Source organism: Epargyreus clarus, unplaced genomic scaffold (genome assembly GCF_041222505.1).
Source record: "Epargyreus clarus isolate Ecla_fem2 unplaced genomic scaffold, WU_Ecla_fem_2.2 ptg000011l, whole genome shotgun sequence".
In the NCBI taxonomy this organism is placed as follows: domain Eukaryota; kingdom Metazoa; phylum Arthropoda; class Insecta; order Lepidoptera; family Hesperiidae; genus Epargyreus; species Epargyreus clarus.
In genome coordinates, this window is record NW_027332219.1 from 3,200,174 (window position 1) to 3,220,643 (window position 20,470).

General features: G+C 34.8%; 1 protein-coding gene across 5 annotated transcripts in view; it reads right to left on the reverse strand.

The window, feature by feature from the left end:
• Nucleotides 1–20,470, reverse strand: part of LOC140745854 (uncharacterized) — a 500,815-nt gene that overhangs the window by 175,337 nt on the left and 305,008 nt on the right. For all 5 annotated transcript variants that reach the window (XM_073077786.1, XM_073077787.1, XM_073077784.1 and 2 more), the window contains one exon: nt 18,696–19,015. In XM_073077786.1, coding sequence (XP_072933887.1) covers nt 18,696–18,807 — 112 coding nt within the window. In that variant the 5' untranslated portion in view covers nt 18,808–19,015. The remainder of the gene's footprint in view (nt 1–18,695; nt 19,016–20,470) is intronic.

A 20,470-nucleotide genomic window follows, 5' to 3' on the forward strand; every position in this document is an offset into this window, starting at 1 on the left:
AAATATTGTCAGTCAGACAGAAGACATGTCAAATCGAAAACTGGAATCAATTAAACCTTTAAACACTCTTGTCACAAGAATGGGAATAAATTGGAGTGAAATCTATACTAAAAATTGTATCGTTTTAAATCCTATGCTAAAATTTAGAATTGAAAAAGAAACAGCAGGAATTAATTTCATTAAAATTTGAATTTCCTTATTAACGCAATATGAGCTATTATAATATTTCTAAAACTATATTACACTTTATCTTGTCCCTATTAGTAGAATAAAGTCTAAGTAGCAGATGGCAACGCCTTGTTTCGAATTATTCAAATCGCATTAGTTCACTTAATTTTGACAATAGAAACAAGTCTTTGAAAACATTTCAAGTAATATAATCGTTTTCGCGCTTAACAGTAACAAAATGAAGACACCAATGAAGAAGCTTCATTAGTTTTCAATTAAGTTTATGTAAATAACATTATGAATAAAATTTTAAACGATCTATTCATATCAGCATCTAGACATTCTAGACGGTTAGTTTTAGAAGATGACCAAAAGGGACATTTTGAAAGTATGAAAAAAAGCTTTTTAAATAATAAATGTAGGAGTCGGCTACGTTCAACTGATTTTAAGTCTGTTTTTGATTTTAAATAAATAAAATGTCCTACTTAAAGTGTAATAAATTTTGGGCTAAAACCATAGATTAGTAAAGATTACTCACTCCTAACTAGAAAATGTACCCAGTTTTGAGAATTGAAATAGTTGCGTAAAAAAGTTTTGCCACGTCTCCGTGCTAAAATATACCTAAAATATTTGAAATAATTATTTATTTATTATGTAAATTCATGTAAAATACGCAGTATTCGTTATTTATTCGTAAATTTTCTCTAAAAATGTTTTTATTTGTCAAGAATTCAAAAAAAGAACTTACGATAATAAGCCATTTGTGGCTTTATTCAATGTCAAGGCGGCGAAGTATCTTTACTAATCTATGGCTAAAACATATACATTACCGAGAAACATTTCATACTATAAAACATAATACGGATGGTAAAACTCAACTTCGCATACCCACTACCCACCCAACCCATTCAACTTCCTACCACGTCCGAGGATGAGTAACTTTGCAAACTACAATCATGTACCAAACAATATTATTATATGTATACACATATATTATGTTGTAAAATCTGTTTTACTTAATATTCTTAAAGAAAAATAAATTATTCGTATCTCAACATTCACATCCTCCATTGCAAAATTTATCGATACATCGTGACATCGATTCCCATCCCTACGACTCCTCGGCACTCGATCCCAACATCTCAATTGACGCACAAACAGTGTTCGCAACCGAAATATGTTATTGGGTTTAAGAGAATATTGTGTAGTGAAATGTATTGTTCGTATCAAACAGCCCTTTAGAAGTGTAATTTCTATTTCTGTTTTTGCGGTCTAGAAATGTGAGAAACATTCTAATGTCTCAAAAATCCAGTGTTATTACAACTAGTATACTCAATTATCTACATCTTATATATAAAATTCTCATGTCACAATGTTAGTTACCGTACTCCTCCGAAACGGTTTTACCGATTTTCACCAAGTTTTATATGCATATTCAGTAGGTCTGAGAATCGGCTACTATCTATTTTTCATACCTCTAAGTGATAAGGGTTGTTCACAATTGTTCAAGTATCTAATAAGTATAGATTTATTTCGGTCTAATAACAGCATTTAAGTTAAGCGCTGGTGTATTGTGTTGAAGGATGTAGCACTCATACGTAAAGTTGTCCGAGGCGTTCCAACTTAGACCTCAAGAATAGTAACGTGGGTGACCTTAGGTAGGACTCTAATCTGATCTGAGGTTTATCATAAATTTCCATGCCAGTAGCCACTTACCATTATGTAGATTACGGGCTTATCCGCTAATCCAGTATTATAAAAAATCTACATACGAATTTCAAAATTACTTCAAAAAGTTAACTGACCAATTTGCAAATTAATATTAGCAACCAAACATTCAGCGTTACCAACTAAGCCTTTTTGCGTCCGATTATTGATAATTTGCGCCACATTTTGTGTTTGCGGACTGCAAACACAAAATGTGGCGCAAATGTGCAAATACACACAAAACTAATTTATAACTTCGTAACAGTCGAAATTTAACAAACGGAGCAGCAAACACGCTAAAATATACGACGAATTTGAGAAGTTAGATAAGGATAGGATTCTAATCTTATCTGAGGTTGTTAACAGATGTCAATAGGCGTCAATAGTCACTTGCAGTATATTAAACTCAGGTGGATTACAACCTCATCTGATATTATAAAAGTTTACGTACGATTGATAATCAAATCCTTTCAAAAATTAATGAACAATTGTCATATACCAATTTCTTTTTTTTTAATATAAGAGTAGCAGACGTGCATGCGGTCCATCTGATGGTAAGTGGCTACTGCCGCCCATGGACATCTGTAATCAACCCCAGATAAGATTAGATTCGTACCCGACGTCGCCCACAAATGCGCCGCTACCCGTGACGACTAAACTGGAATGCCTCGGATAAGTATGTCTCCCTAACTATGTTACTCGAACAATTTTACCAAACAAACACTTGCGTTACCAACCAAGCCTTTTTGCGTCCGATTATTGATATTTTGAGTCCGCAAACACAAAATGTGGCGCAAATGTGCAAAATACACACAAAACTAATTTATAACTTCGTAACAGTCGAAATTTAACAAACGCAGCAGCAAACACGCTAAAATATACGACAAATTTGAGAAGTTAGATAAGGATAGGATTCTAATCTTATCTGATATTGATTACTGATGTCAGAGGACAATAGCTACTTACCACAGCAGGTGGATTGCAACCTCATCTGCTCTTAAAAAAGGTTACGTACAATTGAAAATAACATCCTTTCAAAAGCTGAAGAACAATTGTCATATACTAATTTTCTTTTTTATAATATAAGAGTAGCAGACGAGCATACAGTCGACCTGATGGTAAGTGGTTACTGCCGCCCATGGACATCTGTTATCAACCCCAGATAGGATTAGATTCCTACCCAAGGTAACTAAGCTGGAATGCCTCGGATAAGTATGTCTCCCATACTAACTATGCTACTCGTACAATTTTACCAAACAAACACTTGCATTACCAACCAAGCCTTTTTGCGTCCGATTATTGATATTTTGAGTCCGCAAACACAAAATGTGGCGCAAATGTGCAAAATACACACAAAACTAAATTATAACTTCGTAACAGTCGCAATTTAACAAACGTAGCAGCAAACACGCTGAAACATACGACAAATTTGACAAGTTAACTTGAAATCGTAACTAATATTAAATTCGAGTAACTTCCACCGCATACTTCGCAGGGTACCGTTTAGTTTGCGTTTGTTTGTAACTAGTAGTCCATTACCTGTTAGGTAGCTGTTCTGTCTGCAGCGAATAAACGGGTAAATTCACATCACACTTATTCCTTGTGTGAAGCTGGAAAAGTGTGGAATTGTGTATGCTGGCTGACTTATTATCTTAGTCCTCAGGTATTGCGTTTGTGGTCGGCTTTAGGTAGAACCTGTTTATATAGAATACGAAGTCGGTTACAGATGTCCAGTGCACGTGGACTGCAAGGTCGTTTTATAATCCGATCTTATAAGGAACTAGCTGACCCGGCAATATTTGTACCGCCTCAAAATCTATTTATCAAATATATTTCATATAAAATATAGCCTGTGTTACTCGTGGATAATGTAGCTTTCGAATGGTGAAATAATTTTTAAAATTGGTTCAGTAGTTTTTGAGCCTATTCATTACAATCAAACAAACAAACAAAGTTTTCCTCTTTATGATATTAGTATAGAAAAAGTGTTGATTAATTAAATTAGTAAAAGTTGTATCTTGATTTCTACAAACCAGAGAGAATTTCTCTTCATATATTGTAATTACTATTAATTACATACCAGCTTTTAGTCCACATTCCAGTTACAGTTCCTTTAAGTTATTAATTTTCATAATCCTTTTTTACTACTAGTAACTAGTAAGTAGTAGGCTACTAGTTTAATCTTCTTATTATCAAAAAATATCTTCCAACGTCACTACGTATTTAAAAAAAAAGTATAAGTAATGTTGGGGGTTACTACCATCCCTTAAAACAATATTATTTAATCATACATTGAAATTTCGTACCACGACGTCGTTAAAGTAAGATTGTTTTTATAACATTACAATAAACAGTTTTGTATTATGTCGGTCGAAATTATTCATTCTTATTTTGCAGGAAAATTAACTTTTTAAGCGAAATATGACGATTTCAGTTGGTTTTTCTACAATGGATAAGCAAAAAATGAATAAGGGTTTTACTATTTTAAGAATATTTTACTGTTTTAAGGAGCTCGTAGTACGACACAAAATAATGTTGATGCAATATTGAAATAAAAGTTTCCTGAACTATGATGGTTTTTAAAACATGGTGGTAGGCCCCCTGGTCTTTCTAAATGGTAATTTTCTTGATTATTTTATTACATTCCTATTTGTATATGAATTGTCGCTTCGCAATCGCATATAGCTTACCCACTAACAGTGTGAAATAGGTAAGTTAGGGTTAAATTTGGTGGATCCATAGAGAAAGTTTGGCCCATTTTTAAACTCCACTCCAAATGCGCTCTCAAATTAGTGCACTTCCAATGTATGTGGATTATCCAAGCACATAATCCACATAAAATGGAAGTGCACTTTATACGGTAATCATTTTTTTTATAATATAAGAGTAGCAGACGAGCATGCAGTCCACCTAAAGGTAAGTGGCTACTGCCGCCCATGGACATCTGTAATCAACCCCAGATAGGATTAGATATTCCTACCTGAGGTCGGCCACAGATGCGCCGCTACCCCTGAGGACTAAGCTGGAACGCCTCCGAAAAGTCTGTCTCCCTTACCACACCCTTCAAACCCGAACACAGCAGCGCCTAACACTGCTGTTATTAGGTAGAAATAGGTGTGGCGGTGGTGCCGCCGGAGTCGAACCACAAAGGGTTCTACCACCTTCATAAAACGACCTTCATAGAATAGACAGTAGCGCTTAATATAGCTATTATGAGGCACACATAGTAATTCCACATAACCTCCACGCGCTTCGCAAATAGTACTGTTAATACCGATTATAAGTAGGTATATATATGTGGCATCTTAAACTACTACAGAATAACAGATTTAATTGCTATTCCAGACCTCATACATTTAATGGTCACAGATGCAAAGTAGATCTTAGAAGTGAAACGAGGTCTATAGCTCTTCAAGTATTTATTGCAACCTAAGTGTTTACATCTGGATAAGTAGGCAGATGCTAACTGTTCTCAATATTATTTATCTTAGTATTAGATAGAAATTTGCCCTAAATCCATATCTATATGTTACTTATTTGAGATTTGTCCTAAATATGTTAATAGTATGTGTTTATGTTCTCCCACGTAACTAAATGCAAATTAAACTAGAGATTTAATATAAAAACAAAGGACTGTTTAAAAATATAGCTGAAGTTACTCACAATTTGAGCTAATTCAACAACACCTCACCTCATATGTTAAAAAAAAAATAACAAAAAATACAAACGACTTCTATGTCACTACAAAGTAAAAAATAATTGAAATAAATGTTGGTTTAGTACAAATTTGTGAAGTCGGCGCTCAATATATTTAGTTGGATAACGATGTAAACAGCGTGTCTAATATGAGCGCCGACTTCAGAAATATGTACTAAACCAACATTTATTTCAATTATTTTTTACTTTGTAGTGATATAGAAGTCGGTTGTATTTTTTTTTTTTTTTTCACCCTTTTTAGTGATGACATACTAACATTTATATTAATACAATATAAAATTGCAAAATCGTGATCATGAATGAAGGTAAGGTCTGAATTTACATTGATTGGAACCGCCCGCTCGCAGGGCGCTGCCGCGCCCTGCTCGCTTAGTTTTATATTGTTTTATATGTTCCAACCTAACCTGACTAAATAGTCAATGATGAACTGGCTTTGCAATTCCATTCGAACCTACACCAAATATCTTCAAAACCTTTCATTTGATACCCAAATTATCAAATTGATATTATTATAAATTATATGGGCCAATTATCTTGGGATGTCCATCATATGTGGTATTTTCGAAGGTGGTAGAACTCTTTGTGATTCGACTCCGGCGGCACCACCGCCTCACCTATTTCTGCCTTATAATAGATACGACAAGATTTGACCCTCACATACATACGAACTTACAAGAAAGTAAAATAAAACCTTGTAAAAAATAGCAAAGAATGACCGCAAACAAATTCCTTATTCACGAGCGGCACACCCACTTCCCACGATTACCCAAAAAAGTCCAAACTATAAATCTTTGAATCTTAGCGATGCATACAGAACCATTGTAAACAACAATAAAAGGCAACAAAGGCTAACCAATATCACACAAGTCAATATTGTACGAATGCTTATACTTTGAACCTTACTTCTAACCCTAAAAGTGTCAATTCGAACGTTTGACCAAACCAACCAATTTGGACAAATGGTTTTCGACAAATTTAACGATGCAGTTGTACAAGGGAGTTTAGACCGTGTAGTGCCTGAAATAAGAGTGGTATTGGACAATTTGGACATAGCGGACACGTCAGTCAGTTGGAAGCCAAAACCGAATAATGTTTGCATTGAAAGCGAGGTGCAGTGCTGAAGTAACAAAAGCGCATTTTTGGCACAGCTGTGGTTGGTTTTGGGGTACCGTAGTGAAGTCTGAAGAACCAAATATTATCGAGCAATATTCGCCTATGTTTGAGTGTATGTATGTGCGTATGTATGTCTCATTCTTTTGCGCGCCCTACAGCCTAAACTGATTGACGGATTTCAACATATGTGATGTCGTTGGATTCGACTAAATTGTGTGAGTAACATATTGTTAAGTAGTCAGATTGTTGTTTTTATAGCAATTCTTTAGTTTCAATAGTTACCTACTATACAAAATTTACTAAATTGAGAAGACTAAATATTTTCGAGAAAGGTTCGAGTGATGTTCGAGCTTATGTATGTATGTATGTACGTGTGTATATCTCATTCTTTGGCAAGCTCTACAGCCGAAACGGCTTGACGGATTTTAACATATGTGTCGTTGGATTTGTCCAAACATTTTTAAGCAGTCGCGTTCTTGTGTTTATAGCAGTTCTCAAGTTACAAAACAGTATTTAATACCTACTATACAATATAATTTTTTATCTTAATTTTCATGCGAAGTAATAAAACAAACGATAAAACAGGTTTTATGGTTGCGTAGGTCACAAACAAAAAACAAGACATATATAAAATCACTCGTATATGTCTGTCAAGGACAATTTGCTCCAACTGAAATTTAAATTACGTAAATATGCATGCACAGTAATTCCATCGGAATAATCCAAGTAAAAAAGATTAGTCGACGAATGAACCCAACGAGAGAGCCCGACACACTCTTGCCTGTTTTTTTAACCACAAATAGATTTCATTCAATCGAATATGCCACTTTGGTATGTCAAAGTTTACCTGCAATCGTGCGAAAGAGAACGCGATATTCTATTTACAAACTTAAAAGGTTTGACGTTTATTGTGATTCCGATTTAAAATTGGAACAATATTGGAATGTTCAATAATAGAATGGAACGTACGATAATGGAATGAACAATAATGGATTATATTACGTTATTTGAAATGGAATTATTCATTCTTTGTGACGTAAAGGTGCTAGTTTTGATATGCGTTAAATATGTGTAGGCATGCATCCTTTTGTGGGATTTGAATTTTGGGTCACTTTGGAGCTATTGTCGGCTTCGATGACAAAAAGAGAGATTTTTTAGATCTCGACCAAAATATTGAGGCATGCCAAATTCTGCAGATTTGTGTGGTGTTCACGAATTATGCACACATAGTGCCGATTGAGTAACAAAGTGCCTATTGAGCATAGGCTTAAGTTTTGGTACAACCCTTTGTAGTTCAACTCTTCCGGGTATGTAAGGGAAACACTTATGGGAAACCTTCTAACTTAGTCTTCAGGAGGATCACATGTGATCAACTTCAGGAACCACGGGTCTACATGGAGCTAGTCACAGATAGTGCATAGGATAGGCAGTGACCACTTACCATCAGGTAGACTGCATTCTCGTTTACTATTTCAACTTAAAACATTACTATATCTAGCCAGCTTCCAACATAACCCTGTATCGCTCCAACGGCACCGGGTATCTTTTGTAGAGGTGAGGCGTATATACTGGAGTAGGTTCAGGGACTAGGTATTTTACCGGACTAGGTCGGACCTAGTTCAAGTTTTAATATGTACCTAGTCTAAGAATAAGTACCTAGTATTTTATGGGACTAGGTGGAATAGGTTCAGGGACTAGGTAGTTTCTCGGACTAGGTAGTTTTTGGACTAGGTAGTTTACGGACAAGGTGGTATATCGGATTGGGTGGTATATCTGACTAGGTAGTTTTTCGGACTAGGTAGTTTTTCGGACTAGGTAGTTAACTGGACTAGGTGGTATATCGGATTAGGTGGTATATCGGACTAGGTAGTTTATCGGACTAGGTAGTTAACTGGACTAGGTGGTATATCGGATTAGGTGGTATATCGGACTAGGTAGTTTATCGGACTAGGTAGTCTAGTTCCGACAGGGTTCCCGTTTTTTTTTTGGTCGTCGCACCGTCTTATGACACGGTTCCTGTTTTTTTTTTTGCTCGTCGCGCCGACTCGTGACACGTATAAGGCATAAACGGACTAGCTTCGTAGTCCAAGAAAAAGTACCTAGTCCACACCAAATGGTACTAATGAGACTTTATGGGACTAGGTGGAACAGGTTTCTATATCACGTATTTTTAAATACTAGGAACAGGCATAGTCCCAAATTTACCTAGTACAACCCATCTCGTAACCTTTTGAAGATTTCCTCAAAGTTCTAGCCAGCTAGCTAAATCACTTTTAACAAATCATGTGGGTTATTAAAACATTTATGTCAACACAAAAGCAATTCGGACCATTAAAGCACAAACGTTGATTTGAATCCAAACGATTCTATAAAATACTAAACCTTGCAATGCAGGAGCTCGAAAACTCATTATAGGATAACATTCCCCTCTTTATAACACATAACCACTGATATGAAGTATCTTACACTCCCAACCCTATTACGAAGAACCAAGGTTGAATATTAAACTGTGGGTAGACTTAATTTTAATGCGGAATTGAAAATGACGCCATCTAGTGTGCGATAGCGAAGTATTGTCATTGTCTTAAACGTTATGGTTTTGTCATTGATTTTCTATTGCGTTTCTCTATGGTAGTTTATGTTATTGTTTAAATGCTTTTAACCGACTTTTATATAGGTAGTAGAACCCTTTGTGGGTCAACTCCGGCGGCACCACCGCCACACCTATTTCTGCCTCATAACAGCAGCGTTAAGCGCTGCTGTGTTCTGGTTTGAAAGATGTAGTAAGGAAGACATACTTTTCCGAGGCGTTCCAGCTTAGTCCTTAGGCGTAGTTGCGGATCTGTAGCCAACCTCAGGTAGGAATATTCTATCCAATCTGGGATTGATTACAGATGTCCATGGGCGGCAGTAGCCACTTAACATCACGTGGACTGCGTGCCTTTCTGCAACTCTTACATTATAAAAAAAAAAGTTTCTTGTCTCATAATGTCATCGGCGCCAATCCTAATTTCTATCCTATCAATGGGCACGTGTCTCCTCTCAGAGTGAGAGGATTTTTAGGCCATAGTTCACCGTGCTGGCTTAGTGGCAATTGTTAGACTTCATACACAATTGAGAATGTTTTTTTTTCAAAGAATTCTCAGGCCTGTTTCCTCACGATGTTTTCTTTCTCCGTTATTGCAAGTGTTAATTATTTTCTAATCTTTGTAATCAATCTAATCATAGTTATTAATCATAGCTTTGTAAAAATCAAAGTTGCATACCTGGGACTCGAACCTCGGACCTCTCGATTGAATCGTTGAATTTTATCCTAATCTATATAGAAAACTGTAATCACTAAAACTAAAAGTGTATTTTCAATGTTCAAATATTGTTTGTTTATTTATGGCGCCGCTTTCATATCGACTTCAATTTGGTTTCATTTGGTTGAAAGCCAATTTCATCGGAATGGTCTCATATTAAGGCTTGATGGAGTCATAGATTGGACTCATTTGAATCTTCTTATCAAAACATTTAAAGTACAAATAGAAATGATGACGGTATTAAATAATCGAGGAATGTTTTTAATGAAAGAAATATATTGAAAGGATTATAACAATCGCCCAATTTAACTATATATTTCAAGATTAATCATACTTTTACTAAAATAATAGAATAAAATACCTACTGCCATCATTCCAGAGGGAATGACGTCATTCCTCACACGCATCACCGAATCCTTTGAACTTTTCTATGCAATATTGAGACGAGACGTCACCAGTGGACGCCATCACACCTTTAAACGTTTTCGGACTTAGTTTGAAATAAAAAAATCTATTATTTTCGTTAACATTTAATTTACTGCCTAAATATTTTTTGGAAATAGAGTACTACTAGAGAAATAAATAAAACTTATTTACTTCTTCAGAAAGTTTTATATTGCTATGTTACTACGTTGCCAAACGACTTATTGAAAAATCTGCCATATTCGAGACGATTTACGACTTAGAAACAAAACCCAAATCGTAACAGCGCCATCTACAACCAAAAAGAAACCATAACTCCCGAACATTTGCGTAACCGAACCCCATAATTTATGGGAGACGCAGAAATAGGGATGGCGATCTCATGAATAAAAAATCGATTTTTTAGGCCAAAAAAAAATCTATTTATTTGAATCGATCTTCAGTGTTATAAACATATTTTTGCTGACGTATACGTATTTCAGTGTTTTTTTAATCCTGATGACAGTTTTTGTTTTCGCTACATTCGCCCTCTTTAGCCCAAAAGTTATAAACATATTTTTGCTGACGCATACGTAATTCAGTGCTTGTTTAGCCCTGATGACAGTTTTTGTTTTCGCTATCTTCGCCCTCTCTAGGTCAAAAGACCGAAGATCGATTTTTTTATGAATCGATTTTCGATTCGAATCGATACCCGAAATATAGATTCTCCAAAAGATCGAAGATCAATTTTTGGAGAATCTATTTCGGGTATCGAATTTTTTGTGAATCGATTCAAGAATCGATTCTTTTTCGGAAAGAATCGCCATCCCTACGCAGAAATAATAAATCTCTCGTTGGTGATATTAAAACTACATCGGTCCTGCGGTCGCCATAATTTTCTTTTGGTAACTTCTCGTTCCCATATGGACATGTGTTATGGTTTGTGGTTTTAAGTTTATTTTATAATATAGGGTTGCAGACGAGCACGCAGTCCACCTGATGGTAGGTGGCTACCGCCACTCATGGAACCCCAAATAGGATTAGATATTCCTACCTGAGGTCGGCCACAGATGCGTCGCTACCCCTGAGGACTAAGCTGGAATGCCTCGGAAAAGTATGTCTCTCTTACCACACCCTCAAACCAGAACAAATCGAACCTATATTAAAAAAAATAACAACTAATATTATAACCTATTTAACAATAAAGTATTTAGTATGTACTAATCTCTCGATAAATATAGGATACTTTCTTAAAACAAATCCTCCATAGAGATGTTCTCCACTAGGGCACTATTCATTCAATATATCGATGTCGAAACATTGGCGTATTCCCCGGACACAGACCTTTTTTACCGTCAAGGACGGCTAACTCTTCAGTATTACACGAATACCCTCTTGTTTCGAATCTATAAGTAACGTGTAAAGGGCCACTATTATTTAGGAGCGTCCTAGTTTTATGGGAATTTATAAGCGTCAGTGCTATATGAGAATTTACAAGCTTCACGGTTATATGGAAATTTTTAAGCTTCAAGGATATATGGGAATTTTCAAGCTTTACGAATGTATGGGATTTTTAAGAGCGTTATAGTTATGTAGGGCATATAAGCATGACATTTATGTGGAGCGTCATAGATATACGGAATAATTCCCACTCGCTCTGTGAGGAAATCTAGGAGTGTCGTAAATACACATATAGATAAATCAAAAATAACAACATAGATGTATTAAAAAAAAGTCAATATTACTATTTTCATTCCGATAAATAAAAGATACTTAATTACGACAAATCCTCCATGGAGATATTCTCTGCTAGGGCACTATTCATTCAATTTATCGATGCCGAAACATTGGCGTATTCCCCGGACACAGACCTTATTTACCGTCAAGGGCTAACTCTTCAGTATTACACGAATACCCTCTTGTTTCGAATCTATAAGTAACGTGTAAAGGGACACTATTATTTAGCAACGTATAAGAGTCATAATTTTATGGGAACTCACAAGCGCCACAGCTATATGGGAATTTTCAAGCTTCACGAATTTATGGGATTTTTAAGAGCGTTATAGTTATGTAGGGCATATAAGCATGACATTTATGAGGAGCGTCATAGATATACGGAATAATTCTCACTCGCTCTGTGAGGAAATCTAGGAGTGTCATAAATACACATGCATAAATGAAAAAGCAACATAGATGTATTAAAAAAAGTCAATATTACTATTTTCATTCTGATAAATAATATATACTTAATTGCGACAAATACTCCATAGAGATATTCTCCGCTAGGGCACTATTCATTCAATTTATCGATGCCGAAACATTGGCGTATTCCCCGGACAGAGACCTTACTTACCGTTAAGGGCGGCTAACTCTTCAGTATTACACGAATACCCTCTTGTTTCGTATTTATAAGTAACGTGTAAAGATCCTTTATTTTACGTTGTTTTCGAGAGAATTGTCAAGCGTCAGTTTTATGGGAATTTAGGAGCGTCAAACTTTTATGGGAATTTAAAAGCGTGACATCTTTATATGAATTTAGGAATGTTATAGCTTTGTGGGGGAATTTAGCGTCACAGAAATAGAAAATTACAAAATCTTTTGTCGTATTTTATATTTTTCGCAACTAACTGGCTTAGAAAAATGTAGTCTTTCTCTACTATTAATATTGAGCTTATATATATTTCCTCTAACTCCGATTCTCCTAATAAACATTTTGTGACATATAAATATCTATTTTAATCTGGTACTTGACATTATAATTTTATGAGGATGACCTGGGTTGATTGCAGTACTAGGTAATTACTAGAATCTGCATCCACTGAAGTACTTTGCCTTAAGTAGAATGTATGTCCATTTATCCATACTAATATTATTCTATGCTACCGATAAAAGAGATAAGGCTAATTACAATATAAATTTAGTGAAATCTAATAATATATGTAATGACAAATAAACAGCGATAGTTAGAAATTCGGCCGTTCAGTCGGATGGTCCCAGGTTCGTATCTCAGGTACACATTTTTGATTTTTCAAAGTAATGGGTGAATTACAAATCAAATATCATACCTGAGAGATCTTAAAAAAAAGTTCTCAAAGATGTGTGAAGTCTGTGAAGTCTACCAATTCGCACTTGGCCAGTGCGGTGAACTATGGCCTAATCTCCTCATTCTGGGAAAAGACCTATGCCCAGCAGTGGAACAGTGATGAGTTGACAACGAAATCTAAACAAACTTAATAATATATTAAATATTTAAATTAAATTAGGTAGTTAATTCAAATATTAATCATTTATAATCAGAGAGAGTTAATCTGCCACAAACAATTAAAACGCTTTTACTAAATGATATTTAAGGACTTTATAGCATGCATAACTGTTTATTAGTGCTATTAAATTGCAAAGGATCCCTTGCGTACCGCAATTAAACGAGCACTACGTTTAAATTTTAAACGCGTTCATATTTTAAAGGTATATTTAAATGGATATTTGTAATTACAATATGAGCGAGTTGATACAAGCTCCACATTGCATGGATTTTTTAAGCCCAACGAAATAAGGGTAACCTTTTCGTAACTTGTAAAAACAAACTTTACACAAACCAGAAACAAATATGTAGGTAACCCTAGATTGTAAATGTTTACTTAATAAACATTGTAAGTAAAATTTAAACCTTGCAAAAAGATATATAGAAAAAATGAGTCTGTCTCTCTGAACGGGTTTCCCCTCAGAATGAGAGGAATTTAGACCCTATGGCCTGTATTATAAAACTTTTATATTTTAAAAAAATATATGCAACGGCGATATATCTACTTACCATTTTACAGTTTGCTCATATTAGTCTTACTATCTTCTAAATACCATATTTCAAGTACCATATAGCGTGGCGGAGCGGGGTCCCGGGTTCGATCCCCGGCCAGACAGACATCTGTTTCTGGGTCTGGGTGTTTGGGTATTTTCTGTGTGTGTCCATGGCACCCACCACCACCATGGAATCCCAGTGTGGGGCTGTGAGTGTAGAAAGCGTTTATTTTAAAGCGTTTTTTTTATATTTGAGCCTAACGATAAAGCAGACGTGCTACTTATTGGAAAGTAGTCAAAGTCGCTTACAAACATTTGCAATACCAGAGGAGTCGCCAATGCATGGCTGGCTTTGAAGGAGAGCTCTTTTTACACCTTTTTTGAAGAGCCCCATGTCATAGCGCTCGGGAAATACCTCAGGAAGTTGTGTTAATAATATACATTATGGGTAGCTCCCATCATGCATATTATTATAACCCCATAGAAAAATTAAAACGAATTCCCCCTACCACAAAAATTTGCGTAATGAAATATCAGCATGACACTTCAAAATCATAATGAAAATAATCATATCTTCTAATTTAATTAATTCCATTGCATTATTCCCTTTGTCCCTTTTAATTAGGAAGTGCTATGCGGGTATCAATATGTTATTTGTACCCTATCTTCATACTAATAGAGTTTATTTTCCTTTGATTTTCGCTACCCTTTTTTTATTCGTACTAAAGTTAGTTGTGATATTATATCACGTATTACAATGATTTTAAGGGTCAATTTTCTTTAACAATATTACCCTTGCATCTAATATAGTTATTTATATACTATTAAAGATCTTTAATCATTTTATTATAGGGTCAATTTTGTTTTGTCATTTTTTTATTTTTGCCCTTTGATAGGGTCTTGGCACGTGTTATATTAAGAGGAACTATTTAACGGTTGAGGGCTTTTAAAATGGTGGTTGTATTATAAAAAACTAGTATTTGCCCGCGGCTTCGCCCGCGTTTAAAAGAAAATAATATAACATACTAACATACATATAACTGTAAATTCGTACCTTCAACTTTACTAAAGATCATCACTTGATCAAATACATAGTTTACGATTCAATCCTTACGAATATCGATTAAAATAATCGATGTTTTGGGTCCAAAAGATCGATTCTCCGATTAATCGATATTAGATCGCCACCTGCTGCTAGTTCCCTATGTCCGTTCTCGGGTCTCAAACTATCTTTGTACAAAATTTCATAAAAATCGGTTTAGTGGTTTAGGCGTGAAGAAGAGACAACCAGACAGACAGACAGAGTTACTTTCGGATTTATAATATTAGTAAGGATATATGAAGTAATTAATCATCATTATTCTAAATTGATTCATGCAGTTGTTGAAACAACGAAACAAATGAGCATGCATTCCACCTGATGGCGGCACCACTGGCGCTCATAAAATAAAAGTCCTACTTGAAGTTGGCCGCAGATGCATTGCTGCCCCTGAGGATCAAGTTCTTTTTTATATAATATGGGAGTAGCAGACGAGCATGCAGTTCACTGATGGTAAGTGCCTACAGCCGCCCATGGACTTCTGTAATCGACCTTAGATAGGGTTAGATTTTCCTTCCGGGGTCGGCTACAGATGCGCCCCTACCTCTGAGGACTAAGCTGGAACGCCTCGAAAAAAGTATGTTTCCCTTACCACACCCTTCAAAGCAGAACACAGCAGCGCTTAACACTGCTGTTATTAGGCAGATATAGGTGTGGCGGTGGTGCCGCCGGAGTCGAACCACAAAGGGTTCTACCACCTTCAAAGTTGAAACAACTCGAATAAGTATGTCTCCATTACCACACCCTTCAAACCGGAACACAGCAGCGCTTAACACTGCTATTATTAGGCAGAAATAGATGTGACGGTGATGCTGCTGGAGGCGACAGAGGGTTCAACAACTTTTAAATATCACATAATGTGGACTGCTACTTATTTCTCATAAAAAAAGTTATTCCTACTTTTCTCATATTGATTACAAATCTCAGCTATTTAAAAATGAATTCATGACATAAAAAATATCACACAATATCACCACATCATTTACACCAAATGGAAATCGTAAAATAAAATAAAATTCCCGTTAAATAATTTTATTGTAATTGGCGTAAAACCCGGTTATATGCTATTATCAGTCAAATATATTATAATAATCCCGTTCGTAAGCCTAAGTTATTATTGGATGGAATGGTAGCAGTTGATAACTTTATTGATAAGTGGTAATGATTTAGAAATAAGCGGCCACTGATTTTTGGTAATTTCGTTAACTTTGTGTAGTTTAGTATTCTTGAGGTTAGTTATGTAAGTGTAGAAAAAAAATAGCGATGTCAAATATTTTTTTGGAATTTAAAAAGAAGTTCTTTACAGATCACTTTTTTAATGTCATCACATATACTACCACTTTACTATGTGTTTCGTTATGGAGAAGAAGCGGCGAAAGAAACTATAAAACACATATTTGAAAAAAAATAGTATTTTTTTTACAATGGCAAACTTAACCTAATGGTACATGTGGAACTGGAGCTACTTCGCACCACATCGTTTTATCAGTCAAATAATCACTTAGTTTATATGCTTTTTAAATAGAGTTTGTATAACGACACGTTTAAACGTTTTTCTGTGAGAATTAATATGTGGTGATAGGATTCGACCCTTGGCTATAACTACCTTATACCTGTGAAGTTATACCTCTAATAAAAAAAAATACTTGGTCCTTCGAGCCATATTTCTCCCACTGGGTATTACTTCGATATTTTTCCTTTATTTAAGGCTGTATTAACTCAATTTCCTTTAAGCTTTGTAAGAAAATCTTGTCAAAGTTTGTTATCGAGTTCCCCTGAACTTCGGGCTTAATTATTTTTTGCTTTTCAAACTCATTATTAGTTGATAAGATTAGGAAAGTACAGATGCGGATTACCCTTCTGGAAGTTATAAGTCAAAAGGGCTGTTTTAGAAAAGACAATATATTTTTTAAATAAGAGTTAAATTAGTATACAGATCGTCTGATTGTAGACTGCTCCTAGACATGAAGGTGGTAGAACCCTTTGTGGTTCAACTCCGGCGGCACCACCGACATACCTATTTCTGCCTCATAACAGCAGTGTTAAGCGCTACTGTGTTACAGTTTGAAGGGTGTGGTAAGGAAGACATACTCTTCCGAGGCGTTCCAGCTTAGTCCTCAGGAGTAGCGGCGCATCTATGGCCGACCTCAGGTAGGACTATCCAATCTTATCTGGGGTTGATTACGGATGTCCATGGGCGGCAGTAGCCACTTACCATCAGGTGAACTGCATGCTCGTCTGCTACTCCTATATTATATAAAAAAGACATCTGTAATCAACTTCAAAGCGGACTGGAGTCCTACCTGGGGTCGGCGACAAATGCGTTCCTACCCATAAGAACTGAGATACTCCGCTCAAATAATATCTCTTACACTCTTGAAATCAGAATATAGCAACGCTTAACAACTGCTATACGGCAGTAATAGATGTGGTGGTTATTTTCGTCGTTGAAACACTGATTTGAGTGTGAACACAACAATCATAAAAGAAGTTCCCAAAGATTTGTATGTACTACGTAAGTCTACTAATCCACATTTGGCCAGAACAGTTTACTATCTAAATTATTCTCGTTCTGAGAGGAGACAGATGCCCAACAGTGAGACATTAAAAGGTGAATAAATATAATTTGCATATTTTGATAAATAATTAGTAAATATTATTATGTTTTACCGATTCTCTTTTAACGTTTTCCAAAATTACTTTATATCACGGCGTGCGTAAATTGACGTTTTACGCACGCTTCGCGTGCGCAAAACCCCCATTTCCGACCCCGTAATATAAAATTTTATACAACACGCGGACGAAAAATGTTTTTCTGACTCGTGTGATTGCAGTCCTCGCCTGCGGCTCGGCCTGCAAACTCACACTTGTCAGAAAAAAATTTTTCGTCCTCGTATTGTAATGTACTATTTATTTTTCTTTCAAAGTTTTTAACGTAAAAAATATGAATGTTCTAGCTAAATTAGATACACCTTGCCAGTGTATTATTAAAAAATATTAGATTCAATTATAAAAGAAACATTTTTATCGTATATTTAAAGTGAGCTCACCTTTAATAACCTTTTATATTCAAATATTCAGCATTTAAAAGTAATTCTAAATGTTTTTGTTATTTGCTTTATTGTTTGATTTTTAAAAGATAAAATATAAAATTTCAAGCGTCGGTGCTTTTTATATTATAACCTTTATATTTTATCTTCAAAATTTTTATTGTTACGTTAATTTAAAATGATATTGTACTCGTAATTGTTTGATATTCTATAAAACTTAAAATAAATTAAAAAACTTTTGAATTAAAATTTCCAACGATAGTAGACTAGGCAGAAGCTAAAGGACTTACATATTAAACTGAAAAACCACAGATTTTAGTTCTTAGTTCTAGAACTCACCTGATTCTTCTAGAAGAACTTCCTGTTGACTCTGAACGCAGTACTGCAGAAGGAGACAGAAGAACACACTCAACAACAAGTGCGAGCGAGACAGCACCATTGTTGACGACATCACTGTTACCGTTTATCGACACTACTACAGCACATCACTAGCACTTATCAATCGGTATTTTTCACTAATAATTAATATTTCTGTCATCACTAAACACTATTTAATATAATTTTATCGATAAGCACGGTATAGCACATCACTATTATTTCCAAAGTTGATTCACTAATTAATTAGTGAATTTCGATACAAGATGCTCCACCGTTAGTTCCTGTAACAAAAGAAATAATGTTAATGCTTCGATCAACAACTGTAACAGGAAATTGTGCAAAGAACATTTTTATAAAATGATAAAAGAAAAGAATGACATGATAAAAGACACGGTTAAAAAAGTGTCACTTACAAATTAGAACACCATTCAATAAAATTTGTAAACAGACGCATAAAAGTATTAATTCAAATAAAATAAAACACCGGAAATGAGTGCTCATCACATTGAAATAAATACAAAATAATTGGATGATTCAGAATATTTATTTATTTTTTGTATTTTTTATTAACGTATTTTCTAAATTCCTTAAATTACTTCTCCATGCTTAAATTCGGCTAACGATTGACCGTTTAAATTCAATTATTTTTTAAATTGAAATACCTATTCAATTACTGTTTTTGTAAAATACTATTGTAAAAATAATAATTAGTTATGCATAATTTTTAAGTTACATTTAAAACAATTATCCTGTAACTTATAAATTTATATTTTAACATAAAAACACAACAATAATTTACGGAATTTTACAATTGAAATACTTACATTCATGAATTTTGTTGAAATTAATATTGTAAATATTAAATTCTATAACTCTTTTTCAACTTCACATTTGGAACTCAAATTACCCGCGTCTTACAAATATTGATATCAAAATTAATCCTACCACAGTAAAAATATACGTCAATAAATTTCTTTTTTCGTCACCACTTCACTCAACTGATATATAGAACAAAATAAAACGCAACGTAACTACATTTTTACGACAACGTAGTCCAACTACGCACGCCATAATACGACGAACGACACATGCGCCTCTCGCGAGCTTTATAAACAAACTGGTCGTGTATTGGCGCCTTAACGCCGCTGAATGGAATTTACTATTTCCGCTTATTCGTAGCGTAATAAGTTATGTACGTAGTTATTATTCTTAGTTAAGTTATTTCTTTTCCTCTTAGTGAGTGCTTGATACAAATAGAGCAATATAAATAAATATTTTTTACAATTTGTATTGCTGTAAAAATATTTTAGTAGTGTATTATTTTTGTGAATAACAATATTAGCTTTAGAACTGTGTAGAACTATTTAGGTAATTAGAATTCATAATTGTATTAATAATTGAAATTGGTATAGTCCGCGTAAAACTGCCAGTCCGCTCTGAATATAGAAATGAATCGCGTCGCCATAGCAAATTGTATGACTAAACCAGCTTGCAACAACTTCAGAGCGGACTAGTTCGGCGCGGACTACTTATAACAAATTTGAATAGTTCAGTACTGTTTTTCCTAAGTTGTGGATGTAATTGAAACACACATCTATCTCTGGGCCCGGGATCGAACCTAAAACCCTCTTGTGCGTTAGACCGGTAAGGTGACCGCTCCACCAGTGAGTCAACTCATTTCAAAAATTTCGTAAAAAATATAATGTAGATGATAACTTTCTTTCTACACTGAAAGC